General features: G+C 41.6%; 2 protein-coding genes across 9 annotated transcripts in view; one reads left to right on the plus strand and one right to left on the minus strand.

The window, feature by feature from the left end:
• Window positions 1-322: 322 nt before the first annotated feature.
• zmynd11 (zinc finger, MYND-type containing 11) lies at window positions 323-27,526 on the plus strand. Of its 4 annotated transcripts, none has more exons than XR_005895267.1 (19): window positions 323-502; window positions 5,042-5,177; window positions 7,888-8,047; window positions 9,637-9,660; window positions 10,666-10,755; window positions 14,221-14,382; window positions 14,898-14,975; window positions 15,533-15,625; window positions 16,435-16,522; window positions 16,668-16,723; window positions 16,931-17,008; window positions 17,247-17,365; window positions 17,645-17,948; window positions 18,999-19,073; window positions 19,194-19,472; window positions 19,567-19,752; window positions 20,165-20,354; window positions 24,398-24,595; window positions 27,391-27,526. XR_005895267.1 is itself a non-coding variant. In XM_041055514.1 (17 exons), the coding sequence occupies exons 2-17, from the start codon at window positions 5,047-5,049 to the stop codon at window positions 20,285-20,287; spliced, it is 2,046 nt and encodes a 681-aa protein (XP_040911448.1). In that variant the 5' UTR covers window positions 323-502; window positions 5,042-5,046; the 3' UTR covers window positions 20,288-24,157. The 4 variants fall into 4 exon arrangements, 1 of the variants encoding a protein (XP_040911448.1); XR_005895268.1 differs by having other exon boundaries at window positions 20,165-20,350; XR_005895269.1 differs by lacking the exon at window positions 10,666-10,755.
• Window positions 27,463-27,914, minus strand: part of LOC121193278 (disco-interacting protein 2 homolog C) — a 133,441-nt gene continuing 132,989 nt past the window's right edge. For all 5 annotated transcript variants that reach the window (XM_041055511.1, XM_041055513.1, XM_041055510.1 and 2 more), the window contains one exon: window positions 27,463-27,715. In XM_041055511.1, the coding sequence (XP_040911445.1) occupies window positions 27,463-27,715 (253 nt within the window). The remainder of the gene's footprint in view (window positions 27,716-27,914) is intronic.

Below are 27,914 nucleotides of genomic sequence, written 5' to 3' on the forward strand. Positions count from 1 at the left end.
CATGTCGACTGAGTAATCAGTTTATCAACATAAAGTTTCAGCTTTCTATTGCTGGCTGATTTCTGGGTGTCTGGGGAAATCATGAAAGTGGGTTGTGTAGTGGAGGCTCTCTCATGGGGCCCCTAGCCTTTATACCCCGCGCTGGTTAATCCGGCCGTGCACGGTGGTAGTCCCTACATGAACACCAAATTTACTTTGACATGTAAAATCGGCGGAATGGCCCTTTAATACCCAGGCGGACGAGCCCCTGGTGTCGGGTGCAGTACGTCGGATTCCACCACTAGAGGTCTCCCTGGGGTTCAGCAGGCTCGCTGTACTCGGCTCTGTTGGCGCTGTCTGTGTTTACCTCCCAGCCCAGCGCTGCTGTACTGTGGCCAGCTGCTGGACACAAACCACCATCCGCAGCCTCAGCTAGCCGGAAAAAATACTAATGTAATCTGCCTCGCGTTCAGCCCTTTGCGGATTTTCTGCAGCGCCGTGTGTTTGTGACACTGTAGCAGAGGTGAGTTTAAATTTTACTCTGGTGAAAAAAAGGCACAGGCTCAATGACAACACTGCGGCTAGTTAGCCAGCAACTACAGGCGCTAGCACCGTTAGCTTAGCCTTTCCTATCCCGTGATGGAGGACTGTGAACATGGCGCCCTCCAAAACAAACGAGCAGGTAGCTAGTTAGCGGCCAGTGTTTCGGTGTCGTGTGGCGGCTGTTAGAGCTCCGTGTGTGCTTCTGATACTACTGTCTCGTTGTTGTGACCATAAATCTTGTCTAGGTTCGCTGACAAGTTGGCTAGGTACACCAGCCAACCAGCTAAGGTTAGCTACGTAACACTTTACTAGCATCGCTAACAAAAATGAACTCACCACGATAGCCTATTTGCCAGCCGAACATTCATTTACGTACCAGCACTGGCTCTTGTGTTACAATACAGTCTATATACAATATACATTGGTTGGTTGAAGTTGTGTAGAAAAAGTTAAATGGCTCCCTTTGTCTTGATAAGCTTTGGTTTGGACGTTAGCTAGCCTGCTACTAGCTAAATTGAGCTTCTTGAATGGCAGTGCCCGTGGCCTTTCACGGCTGTGTCTTTGTTGCCGAAGATATAAGTTATGTCTAGGGCGATATTTAAATCAAATGTTTGTTGTGAAGTTTTGTATCACAGTGTGACACTGCGGGTATCTTTTCATAAAACACCTCGTTTGGTCTCGTTATGGCAATGTCTGTCGGTTTGCTAGTAGCGGGCTAACGGGGAATGGCAGAGTGCTGGAATCTTGAAACATGTCTGAGTGGTAGAGTTTATTTATTTGGTATCGTAAGCGGTTGATATGATTGTTGATTTGGAGTAATGTTAGAAGGAGCTGTCGGGTTTTCTGAAGAGGCAACAACAGCGCCGTGTAGTCTCTTTGTTTACCCTGGGAGCCATATAAAACCCTCAGCCTGTTTTCTAATTGGCCTCTCGTGTCGCGCACCTTGCCTAATTGATTGGGGTTCAGAACCGGTCGTTTTGTCATCGTGTAGTGTGAGGTCTCTGGAGACGGAGGTGCAGGCTGGCAACAGAGTGTCAGGCAGAGGTGGCCGTGTTGTGTACATGCCAGCCCAGCAGACGCATATGGAGGTAGGAGAGCCGAAGGAGCGCTGCTGGCATGGCATCATGGCACAGGTGGCTGTAGTTCACACCTACTATACTTGACACAGAACAGGGGAGCTCACATTACTCACTGTGACTGTGCATCTCCCTCCTCCTTTCTCCTTCAGCTGTGTTGTGGGGCAGTAAAGTCTGTAAAACTGCTTTTTTTAAATTTTCAGGTTGGCTATGCACTTTGTGTTGTTCTCTAAACCAGGAGTCCTGTGCTCTAGTAAGCCAAGACGGGTGACAAATGTTGTTCCACCTTGCCTCCTTGTTCATAGCATAATGTGCACCCAGACATAAATGTCACATTAATTTCCATTCTGCTTGAAAAAGAAAAATATTTATATATTTTTTCCTTGTTTGCATCCAATGGATCCTGCCATTACCAGCAACAATACCATTTCTGCTTTTTTGACAGACACTGCAAGACATTTAATTTCACTATTTTGCAATAGGATTTCAAAATCAGGTTTTACCTTCTTCTGCATTTTTGCAGATTTAGTGTGGCTGGAAATCATTCAGTTTTGAGTTTGTGATGTATAAAATTTATGAGCAAAGTATTTTCTTATTCACTGTAATTTATTTTGGTATTATGGTAATTCATATGTTTCTGTACAGTTTCTGTCTGAACTGGTCCCTTTTTCCAGTGCTCGGTTTCAGCTGGTAATTTATGAAATAATGACAGTAAGCCACTCTTTGCTGGTATAGCGATTAAAAAAAAAAAGACGCAAAGTTCTAATGAAAATACATGGATCAGTCACACTGGGAGAGATCCAGATGGTGGTAATGAGTGCTTTATGTGAGATTGACACTGATGTCTTACACGCTTGTCTGCTGCCCAAGCTCAGATCTTGTCTCTGTACCAGTCTGAAACAGAACAGAAATATAAAAATATTTTGCATACCAAGATTTTTATATCACACAGCATCTGAACTTAAGGAACCTCAACTCTGACTGTGACCACTGCTTTTCTAGACAGTGTTGTGCCTGTTTGCTGTGACTGCCCACATGCTTTGTGTTGATTTTAGCTTCATTTGCATTTAAGCTTAGATAAATAATTTGCCTATTTTCTCTCAGCACTGAATATGCTGATTTTTATTACATGCTTTTTTTTTTACCATAAACCACAGTTCACACTCTCATGAGAAAAGTGTGAAGATGAACATCCTGTCTCAACATCTGTCACAGCCTCTTCTACCACAAAGAGCACTAAAGCTAAGCATATTCCTTCAAATAAAAATGCTCTAAACATTATTATGGTTAGAGTTTGGCTGCGATTTATGAAGGTGACATCTTAAGTTTCACGGATGGTTAAGAGGAGGACCGCATAAAATTGGATTTCAGGATATTCAGGGAGGGCCAGGCATGTGCGCCACAGTGAAGAGGCAAACCAGTATTATTCAGAATCTTTGAAGGTCTTTAAGAGTTTTCCACAGAGGATTCTCTCTTGCATTCTCTGAGCTTACTTCACCACCACAGTATTTGTTTTGATGTCCACATGGCAAGGAGGGAAGTGGACTATGGTATTAAGAATGTCCTCCCGATGGCCCAAACTTTTCAGCAGTTGTCCAGAATGAAAATCTGCGGAACTTAGTGCAATGTTTATTTGCTTGTAATGTGAAAGACAATATTCATTTAAGAAAAAAAAAAGATTGAAAGACCGAAAATCTTTTGAGAACCTTTAAAAATTGCAAAGGCGAAACACAGACAATATATTTTTTATTTTACTGGATCTTAAATGCTAACTGAAAACAACACGCGACTGTCCCACACGTCTAGAAGGGGGGTGGAGACATGTTAACATTCTGAGGTTTACAAGCAGCTAAAAATCAGCGGAAAATCTGCGGAGGTGTCGTCAGAATTCTGCGGACGCAGATTCTGTGTGGGCCTGCTAACGACAAAGAAAAATCTTTCCACTGATATGTAATCAGTGCTTTTCAAAGGAGTAAGGTTTATATGTGCCAAGCTGCCACGCATGCCATTTCCCATGGCCAGGCATATTAGGCAAGGCAAGGCAAGGCAAGGTTTATTTATATAGCACCATTCGTACACAAGGTAATTCATAGTGCTTTACAGATTACATTAAAATCATAGAATAAAAGCAAATCATATTACATTAAAATCATAAATAATAGATTAATAGAATAAAAGTAATATATTAAAACATTGGAGCAGAAAAAAAAATAGAAAACAGTAAAATAATTAAGTAAGAAGAGTGCAGTTAAGACAATTTAAGAGAATGCGTCAGTAAAAAGGTGTGTTTTCAGGCCTGACTTAAATAAGCTGAGTGTTTGGGCTGACCTCAGGTATTCCGGAAGTTTATTCCACAAGTGAGGGGCAGAATAACTAAATCCTGCTTCACTTTGTTTAGTCCTGACCCTAGGAACACACAGTAGGCCTGTCCCTGATGATCTAAGGGGTCTGGATGCTTCATAAGGAACCAGTAAGTCCATGAGATATTTTGGTCCGAGACCATTCAGTGCTTTGAAGACCAAGAGTAGAACTTTAAACTGTATCCTTTGACTCACAGGAAGCCAGTGCAGTGATTTGAGGAGATATTAAGATCAATAACGGCTACAGAGCAGCATCAGACAGTCCTACCATCTAGACATTTGGTTTGTTGCTCACAGCCTTTCCTTAGTCCTTGTTTTTTTTTTTTTTTATAGCTGTTATATACTGTTGAGGATCTGTTAACTTGTAGTCTAATTATCTGGAAAATTACAGGAGTGATTAGAAGTCATGTTACCTCTCGTCCAGTGTCGGCTGGCTTAATCACCCATCTGACCATGCATAATGGTCAGCTACGTCTTTGCAGATGGTCACATGTGATTCTCCTGGTCCTGCACAGTCTCTGGTCTTTGTTGTCGCTCTCGGTCCCTGCTGACCACCGGGTGCACTTGGAACGAAAACAGTGGCTCTTTATCTAGGAGGTTCCTGTAAAGCTGCTCTGCACAGCCCGAACTTGTGTTTCTCTGCAGTCTTCATAATTAGCTTTTCTAATATCAGCTGAGCATAAAAAAGCCACTGTGGGTAAACCTGTACAGGAAATGACACAGTTCTGTCAGGGGTTATATAGGCGTATAATATTATAATAATGTTAAAAGACGGTATATTTTCATTTTAAGAAAAATATTTTTGGCCATTAAAAGTTAACTTCACACACTGAGCGTATTTTAAGGAGAGTATTTGGCATATTTTCTATTCTAATTCTGTGTATTTTTTATACTCTCGCATTGGGCCTGAAATAAGTTGATATTGCATTTTATCATATTTGTGTGGAATCATATTGTGATGATATTGGAGTATTTGTGCCTTGATTAGCAACCGTTTTTGTTTTATGACACATTATAACGGTTTGATTATTTAATGTTATTATTGTGATTATTATTATTATTATTTTCCTTTGTTTCCCACAGTCGTGATGAATAAGGAACTCATGTCACGTGTGGTGAAGAAGAGGCAGGCAGACCCCAAGGTGGTCCAGTATGTGTGGGCGGCCATCGAGGTCATCCGCAACCAGAAGCAAATCGCAAACATGGACAGGATCTCCAAGTAAGTTCACTGCAAGTAAGACAGATATGATAATATGTGTATTTAATGGTATGCCTGTACCTGTGCGTTTATGTTTTTAAAGAGCAGCTCACTATAAAACATCCAATTTACTGTGATTATACAAAGACCTAACTATGAACACTTTTCATAGGGACTGGTTTCTACGTTTTTGTTGTCACAGGAAGGGTGGATAATAGCTGTGCAATTGAGGTTTTTGTGGTGAAGGGGTCTTTATCCTTTTAACAGAGCTTAATAACATCAGTAAGCCACAAACCCTTCACCTGGGAAACCTGTATTTGAGTGTCTTTGTTGGCCTGTTTCTGTCCCTAACTGCTCCCTATTTACAGGGTTTCAGATGAGCAGCAAAGCAGCAGGGTGATAACCTGAGGGGGGAAAATTGCTTCACACACAAACATGCCATTACATGAACTGACTGTATATAGACATAGTGGGCCACATTTGACTGTGGAACTTTTTTAAATGAAACACCTATACTCAGAACTACTGAATAACTGACAAATATATTTAGTTTTTGCAGCTAACCGTTCCCATTGTCAGTTAGTTTATTGGTTAATCCTTTGATTAATCAATGAATTCCTGAAACGCTTGATCAGTTGCCTTTAGTGATGTTGATCTAAGGTGGCAAGAAAGGATTGTTTTCATTATTTCAGTTAATCTGTTTCCCCTGAAAATGCAGCAAAAAGCAGTAGCTCCTCAGTAGCAGATCCTCACATTTAAGTTGAAGTTTTTTCCTTTATTGATCCGTCAAGCTGGGGAAATGTATTCTCTGCATTTTACAATTTACAAGGCTGGAACAATTATTTTCTCTGTGCTTTTGCTTCACGAACATCTTAAGTGATTAATGGATTGTGAGAATAGTTGCTGTTTAGATTTCCGGTTGATTAGTTACAGTTAATTACTAATTCCACTTGGCATTGCTGCGAGGTAACTTTGGCCTTGGTGTCATGTGAATGCAGTGTTTGTTGGCACAAGCTGTAGCACCAAGGCTTGGTTGTTCTTGTTGAGTCCTGTTTGTCTTCAGCGCCAAACCAGACAACGATCAATAACCAGACTCAAAGCTGCTGGAGTTCTGACGTTCTCCGACCAGTATTCACTCATTTCCTTTCTTGCCGTGAAGTCGGCCACACTACGTTGCGCCCCGTTCGTGGAAACCAGGCTGAGATACAGAATCTGCAGCAGGTTGGGTTCATGGTGGCTTCAGTCATCATGATTTCATGTGCGGAGAGGATCTCACATTGTTCAAACTATGCAAATTGATGACGAATCATGCACGGCAGACCTTCGCGGATCAGTCGTTCCTTTCAGTCGGCGGATGGAGCGGAGACTAAATGAAAACACTTAGCACATCTCATACGGCAAGTTGGCGAGCACCTTGGGAGCTGGCCGCTTGCCAAATGAAAACTGACGGCAGGCGGCTGTTGTCATGGCAACAGTAAGCAGCAGCAGTACAGTAAGCAGAAGCTTAATTTCACCACCCAGACTTTGTGGCTAAGAGAGTGATGACTTTGGTTCCGTGGAAGTAGAGGAGACTGAAGTCAGCGAGGCAGAGGCGAATAATTAACCACCCTCTCTGTGATTCCCTCGTACAGCGGGGTCACAGCCACGGTACTCTGACTGCTTAAAGCCAATTAGTTAATCATTAAAGAAGCTAACTGCTAAAACATGTGCTATAGGTTTAACTAACTGTTGAGTTTACGGAGCTGATGACTCTTACGTTTCCCACAAGAAGAGATGTCGCACAACACTGGTGACGCTTCTGTCAGCTTCTGTCATTCCTGAGTCTTTTTACTGACAGACCAGCTGTTGTTTACATTTTAAATTTAAATATATATATTTCTTCATTATTAAACAATGTTGTGTGTACATTCAGTGTCACAACACACTGTATGTATCCTTCAGGTCTAACAAGCATGTTGACTGTTTCCTTCCTCATCAAAGGTATTAAATGCATATACTAATAATTATCTATTGATCAACATGAAAAATAAATGTTGTGATAATATTTTTGGCCTGATTGCCCAACCCCGCTCACAAGTGCAAAACACAAAATATACATTAATTTTTCTTCTCATTAATTGCTGTAAAATGTATTAAGTCTGTAAGCCTGTTTTTAATTTTATTTCCATACACTGGATTGAGTTAGTATTCGAATACTGAAAACTGGGCTTTATCTTGCCCAGTAAATTTTTAAGCAAAGCTCTTGCTTTTCAGATATGATGCTTTGCTGCTTTTCTTTGTCGTACATGATAGATTAAAGGATCAAAGCAAAGTAAATATGTTTTGAGTTTTTGAGAAATGTCAGTCTCATACATTTAACATTTCTTTCTTTGTTCACTCTGGGAACCTGGTCGGCACCCTGGTGACTTGATTTCAGAACCTGTGGTTTAAGTAATCCTGTCTGACTTGTGTTCACCTCGTGGACATATTGCTGGCCTGTTCTTTATAACTCAGGGGTAAATACAGACTCTCACCTGACTCCCCACTGACACAGTCTGTTCACTGGCAGTCTGCCATAGTAGGGGATACATGACCTCTCTCGGTGAGGTTCGCTGCCAGTCAGCAGGCAGCTGCAGGAATCAACCAAGCCATTATTTGAATCGCATTTCTAGGCTAGTATGGAAAAATGGTCGCCATCAGCACAGTTGCCATTGCATATTGCTCAATTACTTTTCCACTCCCACCTGCCCAGGTACCTGAGTCGTGTGTTTGGCATGCACCCTAAGGAGACTGCCAGACAGCTGAGCCTGGCTGTGAAGGACGGCCTGGTGGTGGAGACCCTGACGGTTGGCTGCAAGGGCTCCAAGGCCGGCATTGAGCAAGAAGGATACTGGCTGCCCGGGGATGAGATGGTAAGTCCGGTGACGATTCATAAGGTTTTCAGGACAGGATACTTACAATTGATCACTTGGTCTAATAAAACATCAGAAAACAGTGAAAAGTGCCTGTTAGAGTTGGCCAAGCCTGATGTGAACAGTCCAGAATCCAAAGGTAATTAATTTATCATCATGTAAGACAAGGAAAAGGGAGGAGCTGGAACCAGAGAAAGTTTGACAAATGATTAATCACTTAACAAAACAGTTGCTGTAATTTTAATCGTTGCAGCTCTAGAAAGGTTCCAGTAAGTTTCTGAGTTTCCAGATTACTGCTTCAGATTATAACTGAGATTTATGACAGCAAAAAAATGAAATTCTGTAAATACTGTCTTTAAACAATCTGTGATGCATGTAGTAATTCTTAGAATTAGAAAACAAATTCCAAAAAACAGAAATGATTCATGTAACAATAAGAAAATAAATAAATAAGTGGAATCCAGTTTTCTGTGACTGAAACACTTGACCGAAGTGGAAAATAGCCAGGTTCTTAGGATTGTATTCAAAATCTACTCAGCACAAATGTAATAATAATAATAATAATAATAACAGCTCAGAAAAACATTCAGATGGTTATACGCAGACACATGCCATGTATTCGTGTCTCCTAGTCCTGTGGTAACGAGACACATATGCGCTGACGAAGTTACCGCAGGATTCCTAATGAAAACCACAACATAGCCACCCATCTGTCAAGCTGCTTGCAGTGTGAAAACAGTGTTATCAGAGTCATGGCACGCATGATCAGTGATGATGAGGAGGTAGTCGGTTCAGAAATAAGAGCCACACAGCAGAGACAGAAAAGATCAAGAAAAAGTTATAAGGGTATTTTGGTCAGTAGTCAATAGACTTTAATATTTATAGCTCTGTGTGCATATAAAAATGTGCAACCGACCATTTTCAGTTTACTTTTCAATAGTATCTGTTGTCTGTTAATCCTCTGCTGTGCAGCGTTGTGCTGTTAATGTCTTTATCTTTTTGTGTTCAATGTTTTTATTTCCCTCTTGGTTTCCTTTGTTTGTTGTGGGGCACAGTTCACAGTGTAGAGATACGTTCACGTGTCTCTTCCACAGTACCGATGCACTGAGTGTGTCGTTTCACAGTATATCAGCGCTACCTAGGGAGAATCCTCTGTCGCCATCTGTAATGCAGAGCGCACTTCATGGATTACTCTGCGACTGCCAGTGACATTAACGTGTATTAGGTGGCTGCCTTAATCCCAGTGCTTTTTACACCAGGGCCCTAACACCCTGGCAGTATTAGTGTTATGCTTTACCCATTAAACCACTGGAACATCATCATGTCTGAAATTAAAAAAAAAAACACAACAGTTTTGACTTGCACATGCACAATACATGCACCGGTTAATAAAATCTTTGCTTCAAATCCTTGGATTCATGGAAAGAAGTGTGCTAGATAGGGGAGTTTATTGGTGTTGGGTCCGTATGTCTTGTGCGGTATCATCGCAAAAAGGTCTCCAAGGACATGATAGTGTTGTCCAGGGGAGCTCAGGTCGTTTTAGCAGCAGGACTTTTAAACACTACTCTCTGAATCACTTGCAATCACAGGAGCCGAAAGCCGAGGGAAGCAAGGTAAGGGCTGCATTGTTATTTTCAAATTCAGGGTTTGTTCTTCATTTGATCCCTTCATTTCTTCCCCTCTCAACTAACATCATTCTGTGAGAAATCGCTTCTGCCACATGCAGTGCAGTCAGGGATTTGAGTGAATCTTTTTTTTTATGCGGGCTGCAGAAAAACTAAACAGCATACCGTGTGCTCTGGTTAGTTTAAAAGTTGTGGGCTTCTTTGCCAGTGGCGAGAAGTTGTCTTCTTGCACTACGAGATGCTGCTCACTGCACTTAAACAAATTCATCACATGAGTCGGAAGCTGAAAACGTATCAGGTTTCCATTTGCAAATTGCTCTACACGCTGGCCTTCAGTCCAGGAGTAATAACACTGCCAGAAGCTATTTGCTGTCGTCCAGCCACTCTGTAAAAAGCTTCACGAGAGTCCACTGCAGCGCTGCGTCTACGTGGCCAAGTTTCTTGCGGAAGTGATCACTGATCTTGATGAAAATATGTGCTCGCTACTTATCTACAGATGTGCCGTTGCTTGATTAAAAAAAAAACAAAAAAAAAAAAACACACAGTCTAACCTGGTAGAGCTCAAAGCCGTATCCAGTCCTTGGCTTCTAAACCCTGCCAATCAGAGTCGAATACCGACTGTAAATTATAGCTTGAACCGTAAACAGAGGGTGCTTAACTGAATCATATTTTACTGTGAGATAACAAGCAATGCTAGCATAGTCGCAGGTTGGTAGCAAGCATCTGTGCGTTTGTAGTATTTTGGTCTTGGTAGTTGTAGTTCTCCTCTGAAGGGGTGTGTTCAGCTGTGTTCTTAACTTCTGTCTGGCATGCTTATTTTCTTTTTTTTTTTTTTCATTTTTGATTAATGAAAGTGGGTGGAGGCGGAGGGGAGGGAGGGAAGGTGGGTAGTTGTAGTTTGTGTGATTGTGCTTTTTAGTTTTCTTCATGCCTGCTGCTAGTAACACAGCCGACTGTTTGTTTGTTTGTTTATTTATTTATTTATTTTTCCAGGTTAGCAGTCACCCAGTGGACAAACTAGAGTTTGAATGTGAGAAGCACTGTGAAGCAGTTGCTAGATGGAGGCCGGTTCTCCCTCTGCAGGTGCCTGGATTCAGTCCAGCTGGCGTGTGCCGTGTCCTTGTGTTGACCTCAGGAATTTTTAATCCTCGAAACAGATAACCACCGATCACAACATTTAAATAATAGCACTGCCAAATTCTTTAAAACACATTTTAAATGCACCTTAGGTCAGAATGGATTAAATCCAGGTTTCCCCTTATCTGTGAGTTCATACTTCATAAATTTTGAGGTTTTTATTTTTCATAGAACAGTTGGATGCTTTGTTGACAACTTGAAAGTTTGCAGTTTAAACTACTTTAAATCTGCGCTTGTGATGCATGATAATGAACATGTTATGATGCGTTGATGCACTTTGACAGCAGTGAATGTAAAAGACAGCCCAAATACACATTATTTAATTTAATTTACTAACCCATTATTTTGACAATGTTCAGTGAACTTCCTGTGTTTGTATTTTACACCCTCCTCAGTGAGTTTTCTTTGTATTTGAGGTTTTGTCGATTCCTCTACAAGCTTTTAAACAGATTATTCAGAGGAGTTTGTCTTGAATGTATGAAAACACTGTTCGTCATGTTACTGAGTGCAGGGTTTCATAGTGTAGATTGAAACAACGATCACCGCCACTCATAAACAATTTATACACTTTAGAAACACAGAAAATTAACCCTTGGGAAAGAAAGGGAGAGATGCTATTTCACAAGTATTCAGTGAATGTGTCCATCATGCATCAGGCTCTGGTGGATTACAAACCCTGAAACAAGGGTGGGTGATACCAGGATATACACAGTGAGACATTATACATTTGTGAACCGTCAGATATTTTGCTGTAACGTTTTCTATACTAAAACAAAAGATTTTATCCATATTGCCCACCCCTGCAAGTGGTATATAGCTCTTTACAGTGTTCTGTTGGTAATATAATTTTTTTTATTGTTTACTTTATGTGACATTGACCAAACACTGTTAGTCTAAACCTTTGAGCACCTGCCAAAATCTTGAAATGCTGTCAGGGAAGTAGCGTCTGAAAAGGAATCAGGTTTATCAGACAAAAATCTGTAGAAATTTAAGTAAAACTGGTAAAGAGCATTCTTAGTTACAGTGCAGTGTCCGGTTTATGTGGATCTTAAGGATAAGTCACTACGAGTGAGACAGTTTATTTCTAAAAGAAGCAGGAGGTGGAGATGAACCCTGGAGTTGTTTTGTGTAGGTCATTAGAAAGCACGTTAGCCCTGCTGCTCGCCCTCGCTCCGCTCTCTGACATGTCCCAGCTTGACACTGACAGTCCAGAGCTGTTAACCAGAGTTGCAGAACAGTGGGAAGACAGCTAAAGGCGGACATCTCCTCCTCTATTACCGTCCAAGTCCTTGGTTGGCAGCTTTTAGTCGGGGCACGTTTCTCCCTCCAGAAAGGCACAGAGATATTTCATGGATGTTTGGAGAAGTCTGTAATATACAACCCAAAAAAGATTTTCCCGACTTTGTTTTAAATTTTCTTTCTTCCTTTGGTTTTTGCTGATGAATGTGGAAGCTTCAGTCTTTTTGAACTTTGGCTAATGTGGCACTCTCTGCGCTCTTGTTGAAACTCACTTTGCTGAAACCACAGACACAGTGTCCTTGGCCCAGAGAGCTCTAGCCTTTTGAAGTCAGCCACTTGTCTCTCAGACAGTCCAACAATAGTGAAGTGGCTCTTGACACTCGACAGAACACGAGGACCATCTCTGTATTGTCAAGTGTTTTGTGTGGGTGAAGAGTCTATTACGCTCTAAAAGACAGAAGTCCTTGGAGGAAACTGTGGACGGGCTTTAATATAAAACCTCCTTCACTTGTGTTCATTTGGGAATGTGTGAACACAGATGTTGCTTTTAACTTGGACTCTTTGTTCCCACAAATGAACCTTGGGAGTGAGAGTGAGATCTGGCCATGATCACTTGTACACACTGTGCGGCGCCTTGCGTTGCAGGCGCATAGTGCAAACACAGGGTGTAAATTATGTTTTGTTTGCGCAGCAGCAGCTAGCAACTCTTCAGCTAATAAGAACTGATCTGAATAAAGTACAGTCAGAGGACCACTGCATTTAAATTCAGGGTTGTTCTCATTGGACACAAATTGGTGTATTAACCAAAGACCAAGATGAACTGTAGTTTGTTTGAAACTGTGAACTTGGAAAGTGCACCAGCTTTAATGTTTGCTAATAAGTAATATGTCTTATGGGAAATGTGTAAGATATGTTTGAGAGAATGTAGAAAGGGTCTCTGTTAACTACATATCCTGGTCACAGAATATATATGTTTATATTAGTTTAAAAAAAATGAATATCAGCTGCGGTGTTGTTTTTGCTTGACAGATGACTTATACAGTTACTGAAAATTGTTGTCAAACGTTACCAGAGTAGTACGTAGTATTTGGCTTTGGTGAGGTATCTTACAGTTGTGGATTATCCTTTAAAAGAACCCTCAACGAACCCCTGATTTTCAGAGTGTAGAGCGCTTCCTGGCAGGTCCTGCTTTTGATCAGGGCCTTTGGTGTTGCAGCGACACTGGCAGCGTTAATGTCAGAGCTGTCTTCGCTTTTTTTTTTTTGTCCTCATGACTATTTATGGTTGTGTTGGGGCTCGTTTCAACCCTACACTTAAGACGGAGGCACTCTGGTCCAAGTTTGTTTAAATCTGCATCTGCTTTTGGACAGAGGAAGGCTGTCCTGCTGCGGGGCGCATTCTTGTTACAGTCTTCTGTTTAAAGACTTATCGGGTTTATTTGGGGAAATGCATTCCTGGTAAGATGTTCTTCTGTGATCAAATCCACATTGTTGGGCAACCTCTTGTCCTCCAGGCTTTGTCAGAAAGTTCTACACCTGCCCATCGTTGCATTTATAATATAAATATAGTGTTTCCTTCAGCTCAAATCCAAAATATAGCTCATAAACACGTGGAGAAAACATTAAGGGAGAGACTGGAGTTCTGTTCTTTTCTAGTATTTATTGAGCGGTACTCAGTCCAGTCACGACTCTCCTGCTCTCCCCCACTGAGTCGGTCCAGACTGTGAGTGGGAGGAGTTGGACTCTTGACAGGTTGATGAGTAGCTGAGTTTTTAGTGGTTCATATTTGCTCCCTCTGTGCCCTTCATTTGAACCCCTTAATGAAAATTAGGAAAAGACAAGAATAATGTAACGTGTGTGTGTGTGTGTGTGTGTCAGGACAAAAGAAAAATGACCTTTCAACCACAAATACAAATACTTCAGATACGACTTCTTTTTCTTAGAATTCATGGTTGTAATTTAACCAGGGAGTTCCTGTCTCTTCCTTATGTCAAAGTTGAGAAAATAATTTTTAATATTTTGACACTTACGAGAACAGTCATCACAAAACCTGAGAGCTAGGTTTATAATCGAGGAGGGAGGCTAGAGAGAAAGTCGTTTCCTCCCCTGCTGAGGTCGGCGGGTTAGAGGGGGGGGTCACCCAAACTTGTGCTCTGCTGTGTCTCCCCTGCAGGACTGGGAGACGGAGAGCCACGACTGGTACTGCTTTGAGTGTCACCTACCGGGCGACGTCCTCACGTGTGACAACTGCTTCCGGGTCTACCATCTCAAGTGTCTGTCGGAGGAGTGCAAGCCCAGAGACGGAGGATCGCATTGGCAGTGTGTCGTCTGCAGGGTAGGTGTCCAGATGTGGAAGTGTGTGCACTCTTAAAGGTCCATTATGTTTATTTTTTAAAGGCTGATGAGTATCTTTTTGGAAAAGGAAGACGTTTTGGTCTTGATTACTTCAGAGCGTCTGTCTGTTATGCTCTCATGTCACCGTCCTGTAATAATCTGTCCGTTTTCACAGAGGGAAAAAAAAGTTTTGTCCAGCAGAAATGTTGCTGTGTTAACCATATTTACTTTATTTACTCACCTCACCAAAGTTTTTTATCTTTCATGACGTTCAAGAAGTCGGTTCATTGCAGAAACAGACTAAAATTTATTGGTGGTGTCAATATTTGTCATTTTAGCTAATAACTACCTGACAGCTTCACTGTTTCTCTTTTTTTTTAATAAGCAGTCACTTAATTGTTTTTCAGTGCTCGACCAATCCCGTCTCCTCTACTGTATTGTTGCATTTGAACATTATGGGCACGTTTGAGGGCATTTGATTTCTCCTCCTCATCCTTCCTTCCTTCCTACCTGCAGGGCAGTAAAAAGAAGAACCTGAACAAACAGGAGATGTGTAAATACCTGCGTTTCATCGTCCAGCGTATGAAGGAGAGGGTGAGAACAACCATATTTTTTTTATTATATACACCTTCAGCTCATTAAACCTGCTCCCTGAGAGAATGCAGGGGCCCTTATAACAGGCGCTGAGGCAGTTGCAGTGGTTGATAGCCTGGCTGTTCACCTTTTTATTGGGGTTTGGGTTTTGTGGTTTATTCACTTAAACTAGGCTGATTAATGTTGATTATTGATATTATGACTCTGCCTGGTATCAGGAAAAAATGCCTCATTATTTTATGTCCCTTCCCTCTCACTCATCCATCCCTCAGCCTCTAAATTGGTTTTTAATCAGTGTCCCACCTCTATAGGGCTGCAGTTAATATTTTCATTATCAGGTAATCTCAATAAATCAATTACTCACTGTGTAAAATATTAATGAAAGTCCAGAGTGATGTCTTCAAGCTGCTTGATTTGTTGACCAACTGTCCAAAACCCAAAAACCTACATTTCTAAAACAGTCAGTCGATGATCAGAATAGTTGCCGATTGATTTTGTTTTGATCGACTGTTTGATTGATGAACTGATCAGTGCAGCTCTGCTCCTCTACGTTGCAGGCGGTGGACCTGAACAAGAAAGGCAAAGACATTAAACATCCCATGTACAGACGGTTGATCCACACTGCACTGGACGTCTCCAACATCCAAGAGGTAACACCCCTGCCAAGCCCAGTGTCACATCCCCTTCTCTGTCTGTCTCTGTCTGTCTCTGTCTGTCTCTGTCTGTCTCTGTTTGTCTGTCTGTCTCTGTCTGTCTGTCTCACACACACACACACGCACAGTCTTATATTCCTGGAAACAACAGCAGTGTTGGTCACCTGTTGAATGTAGAAGAAATTAAAGTTGTATCTTGGAATGATGAAGTCATCACAGATTTCCAGTCCTGTGATGAAGCCTATTGTGGACTTAGATTCACTCTAAAAACAGGGAGACAGGGCAAAGTTTGTCATGTGGACACCAGTAACTCAAAAGAAACATGTCGTCTATATTCTTCATAACGTCTCAGCTTCAGTATAATATCCTCCAACTGGTCCCATCATATTCTTCATTCCCCTGGTATTGCAATGGTTGATTGCAATACCAGAGAGTGTGTGAGAGTGTGTGTGTTAGGTCAGGCAGGACTCTACTGTGATGTGGTCAGTGGTGCATCACACCCAGCCTCTGCCAGTCATACTGGATCTCTGCCCAGGTGTGTGTGTGTGTGTGTGTGTGTGTGTGTGTGTGTGTGTGTGTGTGTGTGTGTGTGTGTGTGTGTGTGTGTGTGTGTGAGTGTGTGAGTGTGTGAGTGTGTTTCTATGCACACTGCCCTTTCGTGGTCCTCTCTCATGTCGGTCACCAAACTCACATACACACCCAGCATGTGAATAGACCTCTTTGTACTTGTTCCCTCTCTTTCTGACCAACTTTCTCTCTCTTTCTTTTACCTGTTTATTTTTTCACTCTATCCATCCACCAATCAGAACCTGTCTGAAGGAAAGTACAAGAGTTTTGAGGAGTTCAAAGCAGACGCTCAGCTGATTGTTCACAACACAGCCATCTTGTATGGAGGTGAGTCAGAGTTGTCCAGGTTTTAATATGTTGTCCTGTGTTATTTAATCTACATTTAGTCTGAACTTTGTACTAACCAGTTGACTTTGCTGCTGGTTGACTGTCGAGCTTCTCGCTGAGCGTCGTCTGTGTTTGGTCGTTGCAGTTCACAGTGACCAGGCAGAGATTGCACGGTTGCTCTTCAGCGACACATGCCACGAGGTACCGTTGTTTTTTATTTCTTTTCTCTCTCAGTTCAGAGCAGTGAGATTTAGTTTCCAGGTTGAGAGAATTTTTTTTATTTAATTGTTTTAGAGTCCAGATTTGTTCCAAACGTTCTCAGCGGTTCTTGTATATGTAACTTTTTTCTTTCCCTTCCCCTTCTCCTTCTTTTCTCTCTCACTCCTTCCCTCTTCCTTACTCTTCCAGTTGAATGAGTTGTTGTTGTGTAAGAACTGTTTCTACCTGTCGAACGCCCGGCCCGACAACTGGTTCTGTTACCCCTGTGTGAGTACAACCAAACTTCCTGTAGCAGGCCGAACTTTACTTCTTAATCTAATGTTTGTTTTTTTTCCTTCATTTTAAAGCAGAGGAAATACATTATGCAATTGCAGGTAGTCCTACAATATTAAATGTAATTTTAGCATAAAGGCAACCTGCCCCAAAAGAAACTGTCTGAGTTTTGCTTGTTAGAAATAACCCACGAGTCGCATCTTCGGTCTAATAGTGTGTGTTCCCTTGGCAGAGCCCCAGCCATGACCTGGTCTGGGCCAAGATGAAAGGTTTTGGCTACTGGCCGGCCAAAGTCCTTCAGAGGGAGGACAACCAGGTGGACGTGCGCTTCTTTGGACACCAGCATCAGAGGTGAGCACAGCTGGAAGACATCACAAGAGTATGTGGCATCTCTTTTCTGATAGAATGGTCCAGCGGCGGCGGCAGTGGCAGCAGGCTGGTGTCTGCCATGAAGGAAAATTTCCAGTTTCTGAAGTAAAACTGAAATAAAGCAAAAACCTGTTTTTTCCTAAACAAAATCCTTAATTGTCAGGGCTTCCAAATCTAACTTTAAATGAACTGAAACATACTAAAATGTTGCAGTGCTGCTTGGTAAATCTCGAGCACTGTCTTTTTCCTTGTCATCTCCAGAGCATGGATCCCATCAGACAACATCCAGGACATCAAGGTGAGTGTCCAGCAGCTGCAGGTGAAGCGTAGCAACGGCTGGAAGAAGGCGTGCGAGGAGCTCGAGGTTTACCAGCGTTTCCTGAGAGAGGGACGCTTCTGGAAAACAAAGATGGAGGACGGCAGCCAGCCACACCAGCATCACCAACAGAGCCAGAGCCAGCGTCAGCAGCAGCAGGAGGACGGCAACGCGAGGACGGACAGGCTGGAGCGGACAGACGAAGCCGAGTCCAGCATCTCCTCCACCAGCAACGAGCAGGTCCGACATGTAAGTAGGGTCATCTGTGTGGGATGCCTGCTCCTCAGGGTTCTTCAGACGTGGTGGAAATAAACAGGAATGTCAGAGAGGACTTTTAGTTCAGTCCAGCTGCTTTTTGGTCAGAAAGACACACAATAAACTGATAGGCCTGTTTAAAAGCTACAAGCCACCCAGGCCTCTCAGGTCATCTGGCATTGGTCAGAGACTTGTTGTTCTTGGCTGCTGGATCGACCTCGCTGCAAACTTTGTTTTCAGAAGTGGCCTTAAACCTTCTTCCTGTTGCCTTCCCGCCTGTGTTGAGTATTACCCCTCGCACGTGTGCTTCTGTGAATGATTAGTTGTTACTTGGTCTGTTTACTGTCATGTATTTGTGTTTATTTCATGTTTAGTGCACTTTTCACTTAAAAACCACTGAGACCTTTTCAGAAACGGAGGTAAAGTTGAAAAGAAAATATTTCCCTGTTGAAATTTTTTTTTTTTTTTGCATTCAAACGACCACACATGTCATCTTTGTCTGTCGTCTTGATTTTGTGTCCGTCACCGTAAATTTCGACAGAGACACTCGACCAGAACATCAGGGAGTATGGTGTGAAACATATGGTCCATTACAGAAAGTGGATTAAAAAAAAACACACACACTAAAGCAGCAACACAGATTTACACTAGTAGAACATAAACTCATACAGTGTAGGTATAAATACATAAAGTAGTGCCATCTGGTGGCTGAACTGCCACATTGTCAGCTCAACATTAAGTATTATTCTCAGTTTTATTGGGCTGTAAACATCATGGTCATGAGTCATATCAGAGTCATCTTAGTCTTGGTAGACTCGTGCTTTTTATTTAGCTCTGGAGTAAATTCTCTCATGCATCCTGCGCTTATTTTATTTATTTATTTATTTTTTAAAATTGTGAACATTTGCAAGTGTTGTGAGGAAAAAAAAGCATGTCCCTACAGAACCTGACCTCACTTCTCTGTCTGTATTGCGATGTTAGAAGAAAGCCTCCCAGAGCGCAGAGAAGTTCAGCACGTTTCTCATTTATCTGTTTCTCCTCCAGCTCAAAGGCAGCCAGGAGCCCAAGGCAAAGAAAAGCCGTCGGACTCAAATGGTGGAGCCCAAAGAGGAAGCCAGTGTAAGTTTTTGTCCAAAAAGATGTGTTGAAATGTGTTTTTCTTGTTTTTTTTGTTTTTTGTTTTTTCAGGCTGCGTATAAATGACATCTTTGTTTCCTCCCATCCTCTGCTCTCCACCAGGACCCAGAGCCGGAGATGGAGGCGGTGAGCTCCAGCCAGGAGATTTCGGTGTCCTCTGCGCCCCAGCAGCCCGAGAAGCTGTCGGTGTCCACGCAGACCAAGAAGGGCAGCGGAGGGTCGCCACGCACGCTGCACCGCGGCACCCAGACCAACAGCGACGGTGCCTGCCAGAACATGTGCCACGAGAAGTACACCAAGGTCTTCAACGACGTCAAGGAGATGATGAAGGCAGACAACAAGAGGGAGACGGAGAGGGTCGTCCGAGAAGCTCTGGAGAAGGTGTGTTTGTATTTGATGACAGCAGAAGGGTGTGTGTGTCTGTGCTTAAAGAATATGTTAGGACACGCTGGAATGTCTGTCTCTGTGCCTTCAGCTCCGTGCAGAGATGGAGGAGGAGAAGCGTCAGGCCGTGAGCAAGGCGGTGTCCGGAGCTCAGGCGGAGATGGAGAGGAAGTGTAAGCAGGTGAAGGAGAAGTGTAAAGAGGAGCTGGTGGAGGAGGTGAAGAAGCTGGTGGCCCAACACAAACAGCTCATCTCCCAGACCAAGAAGAAGCAGTGGGTGAGTTCTGGATCAAGCGACCAAGTTCTGTTGACTACGTGTAAACATCGATGTGACAGCGCGGTTTTCATTTATGCTTTTGGGTTTTGGCTCTCCTACACCACATTCACATTGTGCACCCACACACACACACACACACACAGGACACAAGTGCAGGACATGCTGAAGACGAAGGTGGGACATGCACATGATTCACTGTTTATAGTTTTTACATTTCGCAGAGGATTTTCACCAAAGGTGTTTTACACCCAGTGTCAGAACGAAGGTTTACCCTTCAAGCTAGTTTATATAAACTCCATAAATGTTTTGCCCTTTTGATATCGAGTCCGTCGATGCAGAGTTCTTCTCAATATTTACATTTTCTGCCCCTGGAAAAAAAAAAAAAAAGAATTGTTGTGTTTTATGTTTTCAGTGTTATAACTGTGAGGAGGAGGCCATGTACCACTGCTGCTGGAACACCTCGTACTGCTCCATCAAGTGTCAGCAGGAGCACTGGCACGCCGACCACAAACGAACCTGCCGCAGGAAGAGATGAACAAGCCCCGCCCCCTCTTACCCCTACACAGCACGCCGTTGGCTCTCGCCCTCTCCTCCGCCTGTCAGTCAGTGTCTACAACACACACACACACACACACACACACCTCTTCCTGCTTCTCTACTTGCCTTCCTGAAAACTTTGTGGACCCGATGTTTTTCTGCGTGAAAAGAGCGATTTGCTCCTTTTTTTTTTTTTTTTTTTTTTTTGGTTTTCATTTTCTTTTTATTATTTAATGTACCCATCATATTGACTTTTCTTACTATACTGTTTTCATTTTTTTTTTCTCTCTGAATCGTGAACAGGTGAGAGCATGGCTCGAATGCAGAGTTATCGTATGATTTTTGTGTTGTTTCTCTTCATTTTATTTTTTATTTTCCTTTACTGAAGTGCTAATTTTGAACTCGTGTCAGAGAATGTGTTATTTAAGTGTGTAGTAACAGATGAGCATTAACTGAATACATTTTATTACCTGAATTTTTTAAAGAATCACTTTTCTTACTGTAAATGCAACAAATACACGCCGTCGATCTTACAGAAAAGAATGAACACATGCCGTAAGTACTATCGCTGCGTTGAACTAGCTCTGCTTTCATAGAGAAAACTTATTTTAAAAAAAAGACAAAAAACTGCATCAGATATTGAATTGTGGATGACGTGGCTCATGGACGTTAATGTGTTTTGTTTTTTTCCATGAAACTATTGCAGTGGACAGCACCTTTTATCGTTTCTACCTAAAATCTTTATTGTCCTCAAGTCACTTATTGGGAACAGGGTCACGAGTTCGGCCTTAAAAGACGCCGACAAAAGAATCTTCCATGTATTGTTATTACAATTAAAATTATTATGCACATCTTTTTTTTTTTTTTTTTTTGGAATAGACTGTAATTTTTATCAGAGTCAGATATTGAAAAAGTTTTTAATTTGTTCTAAATTGGAGAGGTGTATAGCAATCTTTCCTGAGCTGGATCTTAGAGAGGTTCCAATGAATTGACAGTTTTTCTACTCATTTCTTTTTTTCTTTTATTTTTTTTGCGCATTTCATTTTCTTAACAACCCAAATGCTTGTAATATTGCCAAAAAACAAACTGACATTTTGTTGAACCTACCTGAGAAGATCTGGTGAGTGCTCCCTTCCCAGCTTTCCTAAAACCTTAAAAAAAAAAAATGTATATTTTTCCGTCAGTGTCATTTTTATCGTGATGTACACTCAGAATTCGCTCCCCCTCATTTTCCTTTTTCTAACCTAAAGTGACTAGCTATGAGACTCTTTCACTGCTTATGCTGTAGTTGGTGGTCAGTGCCTGTTTTTCTTTTCTCATACTCTTACTCCCGGTGAGGCTACATGCATGTTGATAGATTCATAGTTTGTCTTTTTTCATTCATTACGGTAAAATAAAATAAAAAAAAAAGAGAGAGGGAGGGAGAGCAGATCCGCTGGTGTCTAATAAGCAGTACGGAGGGATGGACCAATTTAAAACATTATGCAAATGTGAACGATCAAATGAATTTTTTCTATAGTTCTCCCTGCGCTGGGTGTCGCGTGTGTTGTTTATACATATGATGCTTTGAGTTTGTTTTTTTATTTTTGTTTTTTGTTTTTCCCCAGTGCGGCAATAAAATTGCCAGTTTTCTGATTTTATTTTGACTTTCACTTTTAAAGTTTGTCGACCGTTTCCTCAGTGATGAAGATTGACTGAACGGAGGAAAATAATTCACTTACTCTGTACAGACGCCTTGTTGTTTTTTTTTTTTTTTCTTTTTTAAACTCACATCAGTTTGTGCTTCGTTTAACGTGTGGGAAAGTAAAGTACCGTAAATTTTCTCACAGTGGGCAAAAGAGAGAGCGCTAAAGAGAAAACCAGGCTTTTAGATTTTATCCCGTTTCTGTGCCGGCTGCTGATTCCACACGGACTAATGACCAGCCACATATTCATGTCTGTGGTAGAAGTTTTACTCTTTGACAGAGTAAAAAAAAAAAAAACAAATAACAACAGAGACAAACGAAATGTTTTTGAATCTTAATGTTTGTGACGTTATCTTTCTGTCTCGAGCCCCTTTTATTGATTAGTCAGTGATGATGCAGTTAACCGATGAAGTTTTTTGATTCTGGTCATTTATAAATTAACAAAGCATTTCGGGAGTTGCTGTTTTTTCAGCTAAATCACAAACTGCATGTAGGTCGCTCACCTGTTTGCCTTTACCTGGAAGGCTTTTATTGTGAAATATGTACAGATGACGGTGGGTTTCGTTGGCAGCAGCTTCATGAATGAGGAGGATGATGATGTTTTGTGTTTTTCTTTTTGTGCAACAACTTCCACGGAAAAGACGCAAACCAACAGTGTGTTAGTTCATCACTGTGGAGCAGGTATCATTTCTCTGGGACTATTTTTAGCGGCGGATTAGCCCATTCTTCAGTCCAGTGAGTGTTTCTGAAAGCAGGCAGGTCTTTGGCTCAGAGGAATCAAACATATCGGGCTTTGGTTACACGCGTGACACCGGTTGGTTTTGCTCTTTCCGTGGGATTTGATGACAGTAAGAAAAACCTTGAATATTATCACAGTGTGAGATCAGCCCGCTGTCAGGGGATTTACGGTAACTTGTTTCCAGACTTCATCTCTATAAAGTTTTTGCTCAGTCGTCTCCGGAGCCTTTGCTTTGAAATGTAGCGTGTTATTGTACAGTTCAGCCGCGGTTTAATGATCCGGTGTGCGGCCGCTTGTGGTTTATTTCTCTTACTCACATTGTTTCTGGAAAACGTTCTCTCTCTCTCTGCCGTTGTGTTTCATCACGGTTCTCCTCTGCGGGCTTTTCTTCTTTTCATCATCATCATCATCATCATCGTCATCATCATCATTGCACTACATGTAAATAAAATGTCCTGTCAATATCTCCTCCTCCTCCTTATTAATATGTACATTGTAAATGAATTCACAGATATCGGCTTTGTTCTCTCCTGTGTTCACAGAGATCTGGGTGTAGTTTTGTACAATGTACAACTGTGACCGTATAAACTCCGGTTTCTGTTCGTGACCGCGACGCTCAGAGCGTCGTGTCCTTTTTAACCCACCCGGTTATTTCAGTGTAGTTTTTTGTTTTTCACGCGTTGCTGAGAACCAACCGATAAACGCATGTTCTCCCGAAACCGACACACCTGTGGAAGGCGACTCATGTTTTACCTGTGGGGGGCGCTGCCCCTCTCTCTCTCTCTCTCTCTCTCTGACTGTTTTTATATTCGTCCATCCAGCCGGAAACGTTTCTTCCCCCCGTGTGGAAAAATAAATGTGATGTCATTCCAGTTTGCATCTCTGGTTTTTAACTGCATGAGTAAAGGTGTGTGTATCTATGGCTCCTTTTCTTTTTTTTGTTTTTCTTTTTTTGTTTTTTATTTTCTGTCCCCTCGTGTAAAGCAGACATATTTGCACTCCCTCAGAGTAATGCAATATGACAATGATGTTTTTTCTTTTTGTTGTTTGTTTTTTTTCATATTTTCTTTTTATTTTCTGGAACTCCAGTCGAGCTAAATCACATCTTTGAAGCTGTTGGAAAAATAAATGAGTGCATCGATCACGTTGTCGCCCGTAACCAGGCTTTTCTCCGTTCTTATTCCAGAGTATTAGAAGTACACGATACTGTGCGAGTTCTCCTGCTCATCACTTACAGAACTGTACCTTAAACTGGAATAATGTCAGTTGTCGCCTCCTGTAGGTCATGTTCTTCTGTTCATATGTAAACTATTAATCGTGGCTTAACATTTTCTATGCTCCTGACATTTTTTTTCTTTTGTTTGGTTTTTTATGCTTTAGCTAGCAATATGTATATAAATATATTCTATGTGCTAACATGGAGGAAATAAATGTATCAACAGTTTCCCGTGTTTCCATCGTTTGTTGTTGTAAAAAAGAAAATAATTTACAGTTTTTCACGCGCTGTCATCGCGCGGGCCACACCTGGCGATGTGTGCGTGCCCCCGTGTGTGCGTGCACGCGTGTCCCTGTGGTGTCTGTTCCTGCAGATTGTTTTGGTTTTGTTTGTCCAGGTTTTGTGATTTCTGTCTCTGGGGCGCTTTGGCTGAACGTCACTGGGTTTAACGGCACCGTCTCTTTCCAGAATCAACATCCCAGTTACTCTGGATGATGAGTAAACGGAACAGAAATACGAGAGTTCCTATAAAAACCGCTGACAGCTGTAACCAGGAGACTGTTTCTGGAAAGACCGCTGAGCTTTTTAAATCTCAGAGACAAAAAAAATCTCCAGACTGGGACGAAGAGAAACCCAAACCACGGGCGTGACGAGATGCCACTGACGGTAAGACAGAGCTTTTCTTTCTCTTTAGCAGTTTGGGTGAAGGACAATAAAAGTTCTTTAGCTGGCGTTCATCAGCTGCGTGTCCCGTCAGTGTTTGACACTGTCAGAGCCACACGGGAGCTGTAGCTGCTGAATGCTCATAATCTTATTTTTGTAAAGAGACTCGATGCTTTTTTTTTGAAGCATTTACAAGTGCTACATAAACATTTAATGATTTGTGACACGCTATAATATAGTTCATGCTTTGAGTTAGAAGCAATTACATTTTGAATTACTCAACAAATTTTACATTATTTCAGCTGTTTTACTATATTATCATTTATTATTTCTCCTCCAATCATTGAGTTACAGGTGATGACAGATACAATAAGAAACCTATCTGCTCATAACTTTATTATACTGTGTCACATGACTCTCATTAAATGTTTGTATAGAACAAGTTAATACTTAAAGTAAAATGTTATGCTTCCACGAACTGTTACTGAATTACATCTGTTCAAATTCATGAAATTTTCTATCTGAGACATTTTGGAAGCTCAGTGTAAAGTAAGTGTCAACAAGTGTCTTATGATAGGACCACGCAGTACCACGTGGTCTAAAGACAAGGTGGGACACAGCAAAACCAAATGATGTGCGGTTTTTCAAACCTTTTTTAGGACCAATTGTTCTAAAATTTCCCAAAACTCGCTAAATAATAATATTAAATGAGACAAAAACTCTTTTTATTATTGTCAAAATTGTTGAAATTATTTATTTAATTGAAAGACTTATGTCAACTCAAATAAGACATTTTTAAAACTTAAAAAAAAAACCAACATACCGGGACACTTACATTTAGCTGAAAAACGAAAGAGAAACAAACGGTGAAGAAAGTGCTTTTTCTTTAAAATAAGAAAGAAAAACATGTTGGAACTAGAACATTCTCAGACAAAGACCAGAAGCATCGAGCTTAAATCGCGTTTCTCAGACGGAGGTTCGCATTCCTCCGACGACCTCCGGAATGAGCCGAAGCGTCTCCGGTAAAAACACCTTCGCCTCCTGCTTCCTGTTTCACTCCTTATTTCTCCCGGTCGTGACATCACTGTAATGAGCCCTGATTGATCTGTCCATGTAAAAATATGAGGGATTTCTCACTCTGATATTTACAGTAACGGCGGCTGCTCGCCGACCTGCCGTTTTCCAAGGTGTTGATGAGGATTCACCTTTTCCCAGCCGGAGGCGTTAAAACTAAAACTAAAACTAGTCCAGTGCTGCTGTCGGCCTGTTGGAACTGAGGAGTTTCATTCCAGTAACGAGAGTTTGGAGCTTGACAGAGAAATTAGAACTGGCTGAAAAAAAATCCTATTTATGACACTTAAACGTTCAGTTTGTTCCCTAATAAACGTGATATACGAAGAGTTCTGACCCAACGTGAGGCGATTTTAGAAAAGAAAAACACCAACTTCAGTTTCATCAAACTTAACTAATTTTTTTCCAGGGCAGTGTTGTTGTAAGTCCCCCTGGTCACCACTGGAGGTCAGCAAAGGTCCTAAAGTAGTTAGTGTGTCTTTATAGCAAAGGAACTTGGTTAATTAGGACTTGTTCCCTTAAACTGCATAAATCTTGCTCTTAATCTGCTTAGTTTTTATCTAAATTCGCTGTTGTGGTTCAGAACTCTTCATACTGAAGCAGGAATGAAACTCTTCTTTGTCTTCTGATAGCTTTCCTTTTGACTGACTTAAACATTTCTGACCAACATGTAGATTAAAAAAAAAAAAAAAAACCCATCATGTGTAAAACGGCTTCTGTCCGGGATGAATCCTTTAACTCATCTTTTGATATAATCTATAAATCATATATTTCTATTTTCCATAATAAGCTTGATGTGTCTGTTTCACTCCAGATAATACAAGGCTTTTTTGTTTTTTTGTTTTTTATATTAGCAAATATTCAAGAGCAAAACATTCTTGAACGTCTCGTCATATACTTCTAAAAGAGAAACAAAATAAATTAAATCAGTTTCTTTTTGTACATACTTACATGATATGAATTTATGTTTCGCCTCAGTCGAAGCTTGTTTGTACGGAAAAATAAACAAAGGCTGCAGCTGTTGGTTTATGAAAGGTAGCACACTGATTTCCCAGCTGAGATGGGACGGACGGTTCAGAAAATAATGTTCAATAAAAAAAAAACAAATAATAATAATCTAACAGGAAACAAACGGTTAGTACCTCATCGTAAAACGTGAAGGACAGCTGCGATTCGCCCGCTCAGACTCCGTCCTCGTATCAAAACATATCTCACACTTTTAACGGTTGAAATCAGAAAAACATAAAATATCACTTTGCCACAGTTTTTGCGTAAATAAAAAAAAAACAGCCTAATTTTTTTTAGAGGACAAGTTAAAAACAAACGAAAAAGGAAACAAAAAATCGTCAGCAAACACCTAACAGGAAAATATAGAATGAGCCAAATGTATTTTTTTTTAAAAGCCAGACTCTTAGCTACGTTAACGATTGTCCTCTTCTGCCTCTGGGCCGCGCCACGGCCGCTTCTCGGTAAACAGTCGGCACAAACAGGGGACTACTTTCTTGCCCTGGAGGGAGGCGGCTGCACTTCACTCTCAGACAGAGAACAACTCTCACCTCTTTCAAACAGAAACCATGGTCTGAATGCTAAACTTAACCTAAATACAACTATTTGATACTTAGCCTGGGATAAAGTGCTGCCTGAGAGACTAAATTCAGGGCAAAAAAGTTAACGATTTCCTCCCCTTACGCCGGAACCTCAGCCTCTTCTTTTATTTTTTCTTTCAGTCTCAGGAGCAGACAGTCTGCATCTTCCTTAATAATCCTTCATCCACCTCCGTATGGGACACCAGGGCGGCGCTACATGTTGTAAGCCACGTAGATGGGGTCCAGCTGGTCGGCCAGGAAGCCGTCGCGCAGGTGCATGCGCTGCTTCTCGCCGCGGGAGTTGATGGGGATGACGCCGATGTCGACCACCACCACCACGCCCACGATCAGGTAGTGCTCCTCCAGCACCACGTTGGTGACCAGGGGGACCAGGTCCAGGGCCTCCTGCTCCGAGCCGTCCAGCTCCACCACCACCACCAGCAGGTTGGTCCACGTGAACACGGCGCTGGAGAGGAAAACACGCACGCGGGACACGTGAGCTTTAAATCTGATTTTTCACAACTTTTATTTGTTTAAAAAGTTGGAGGTTAACATACAAATAACTACTAATCAAACTGGGTTTTTGTGTGTGTGGTAATGACGCAGCGTTACAGCCCGGGTGCACACAGAGGTCATGACGTTTGCATGACGTTTGCATGATGTTT

This window comes from Toxotes jaculatrix, chromosome 14 (genome assembly GCF_017976425.1).
Source record: "Toxotes jaculatrix isolate fToxJac2 chromosome 14, fToxJac2.pri, whole genome shotgun sequence".
Lineage (NCBI taxonomy): Eukaryota > Metazoa > Chordata > Actinopteri > Toxotidae > Toxotes > Toxotes jaculatrix.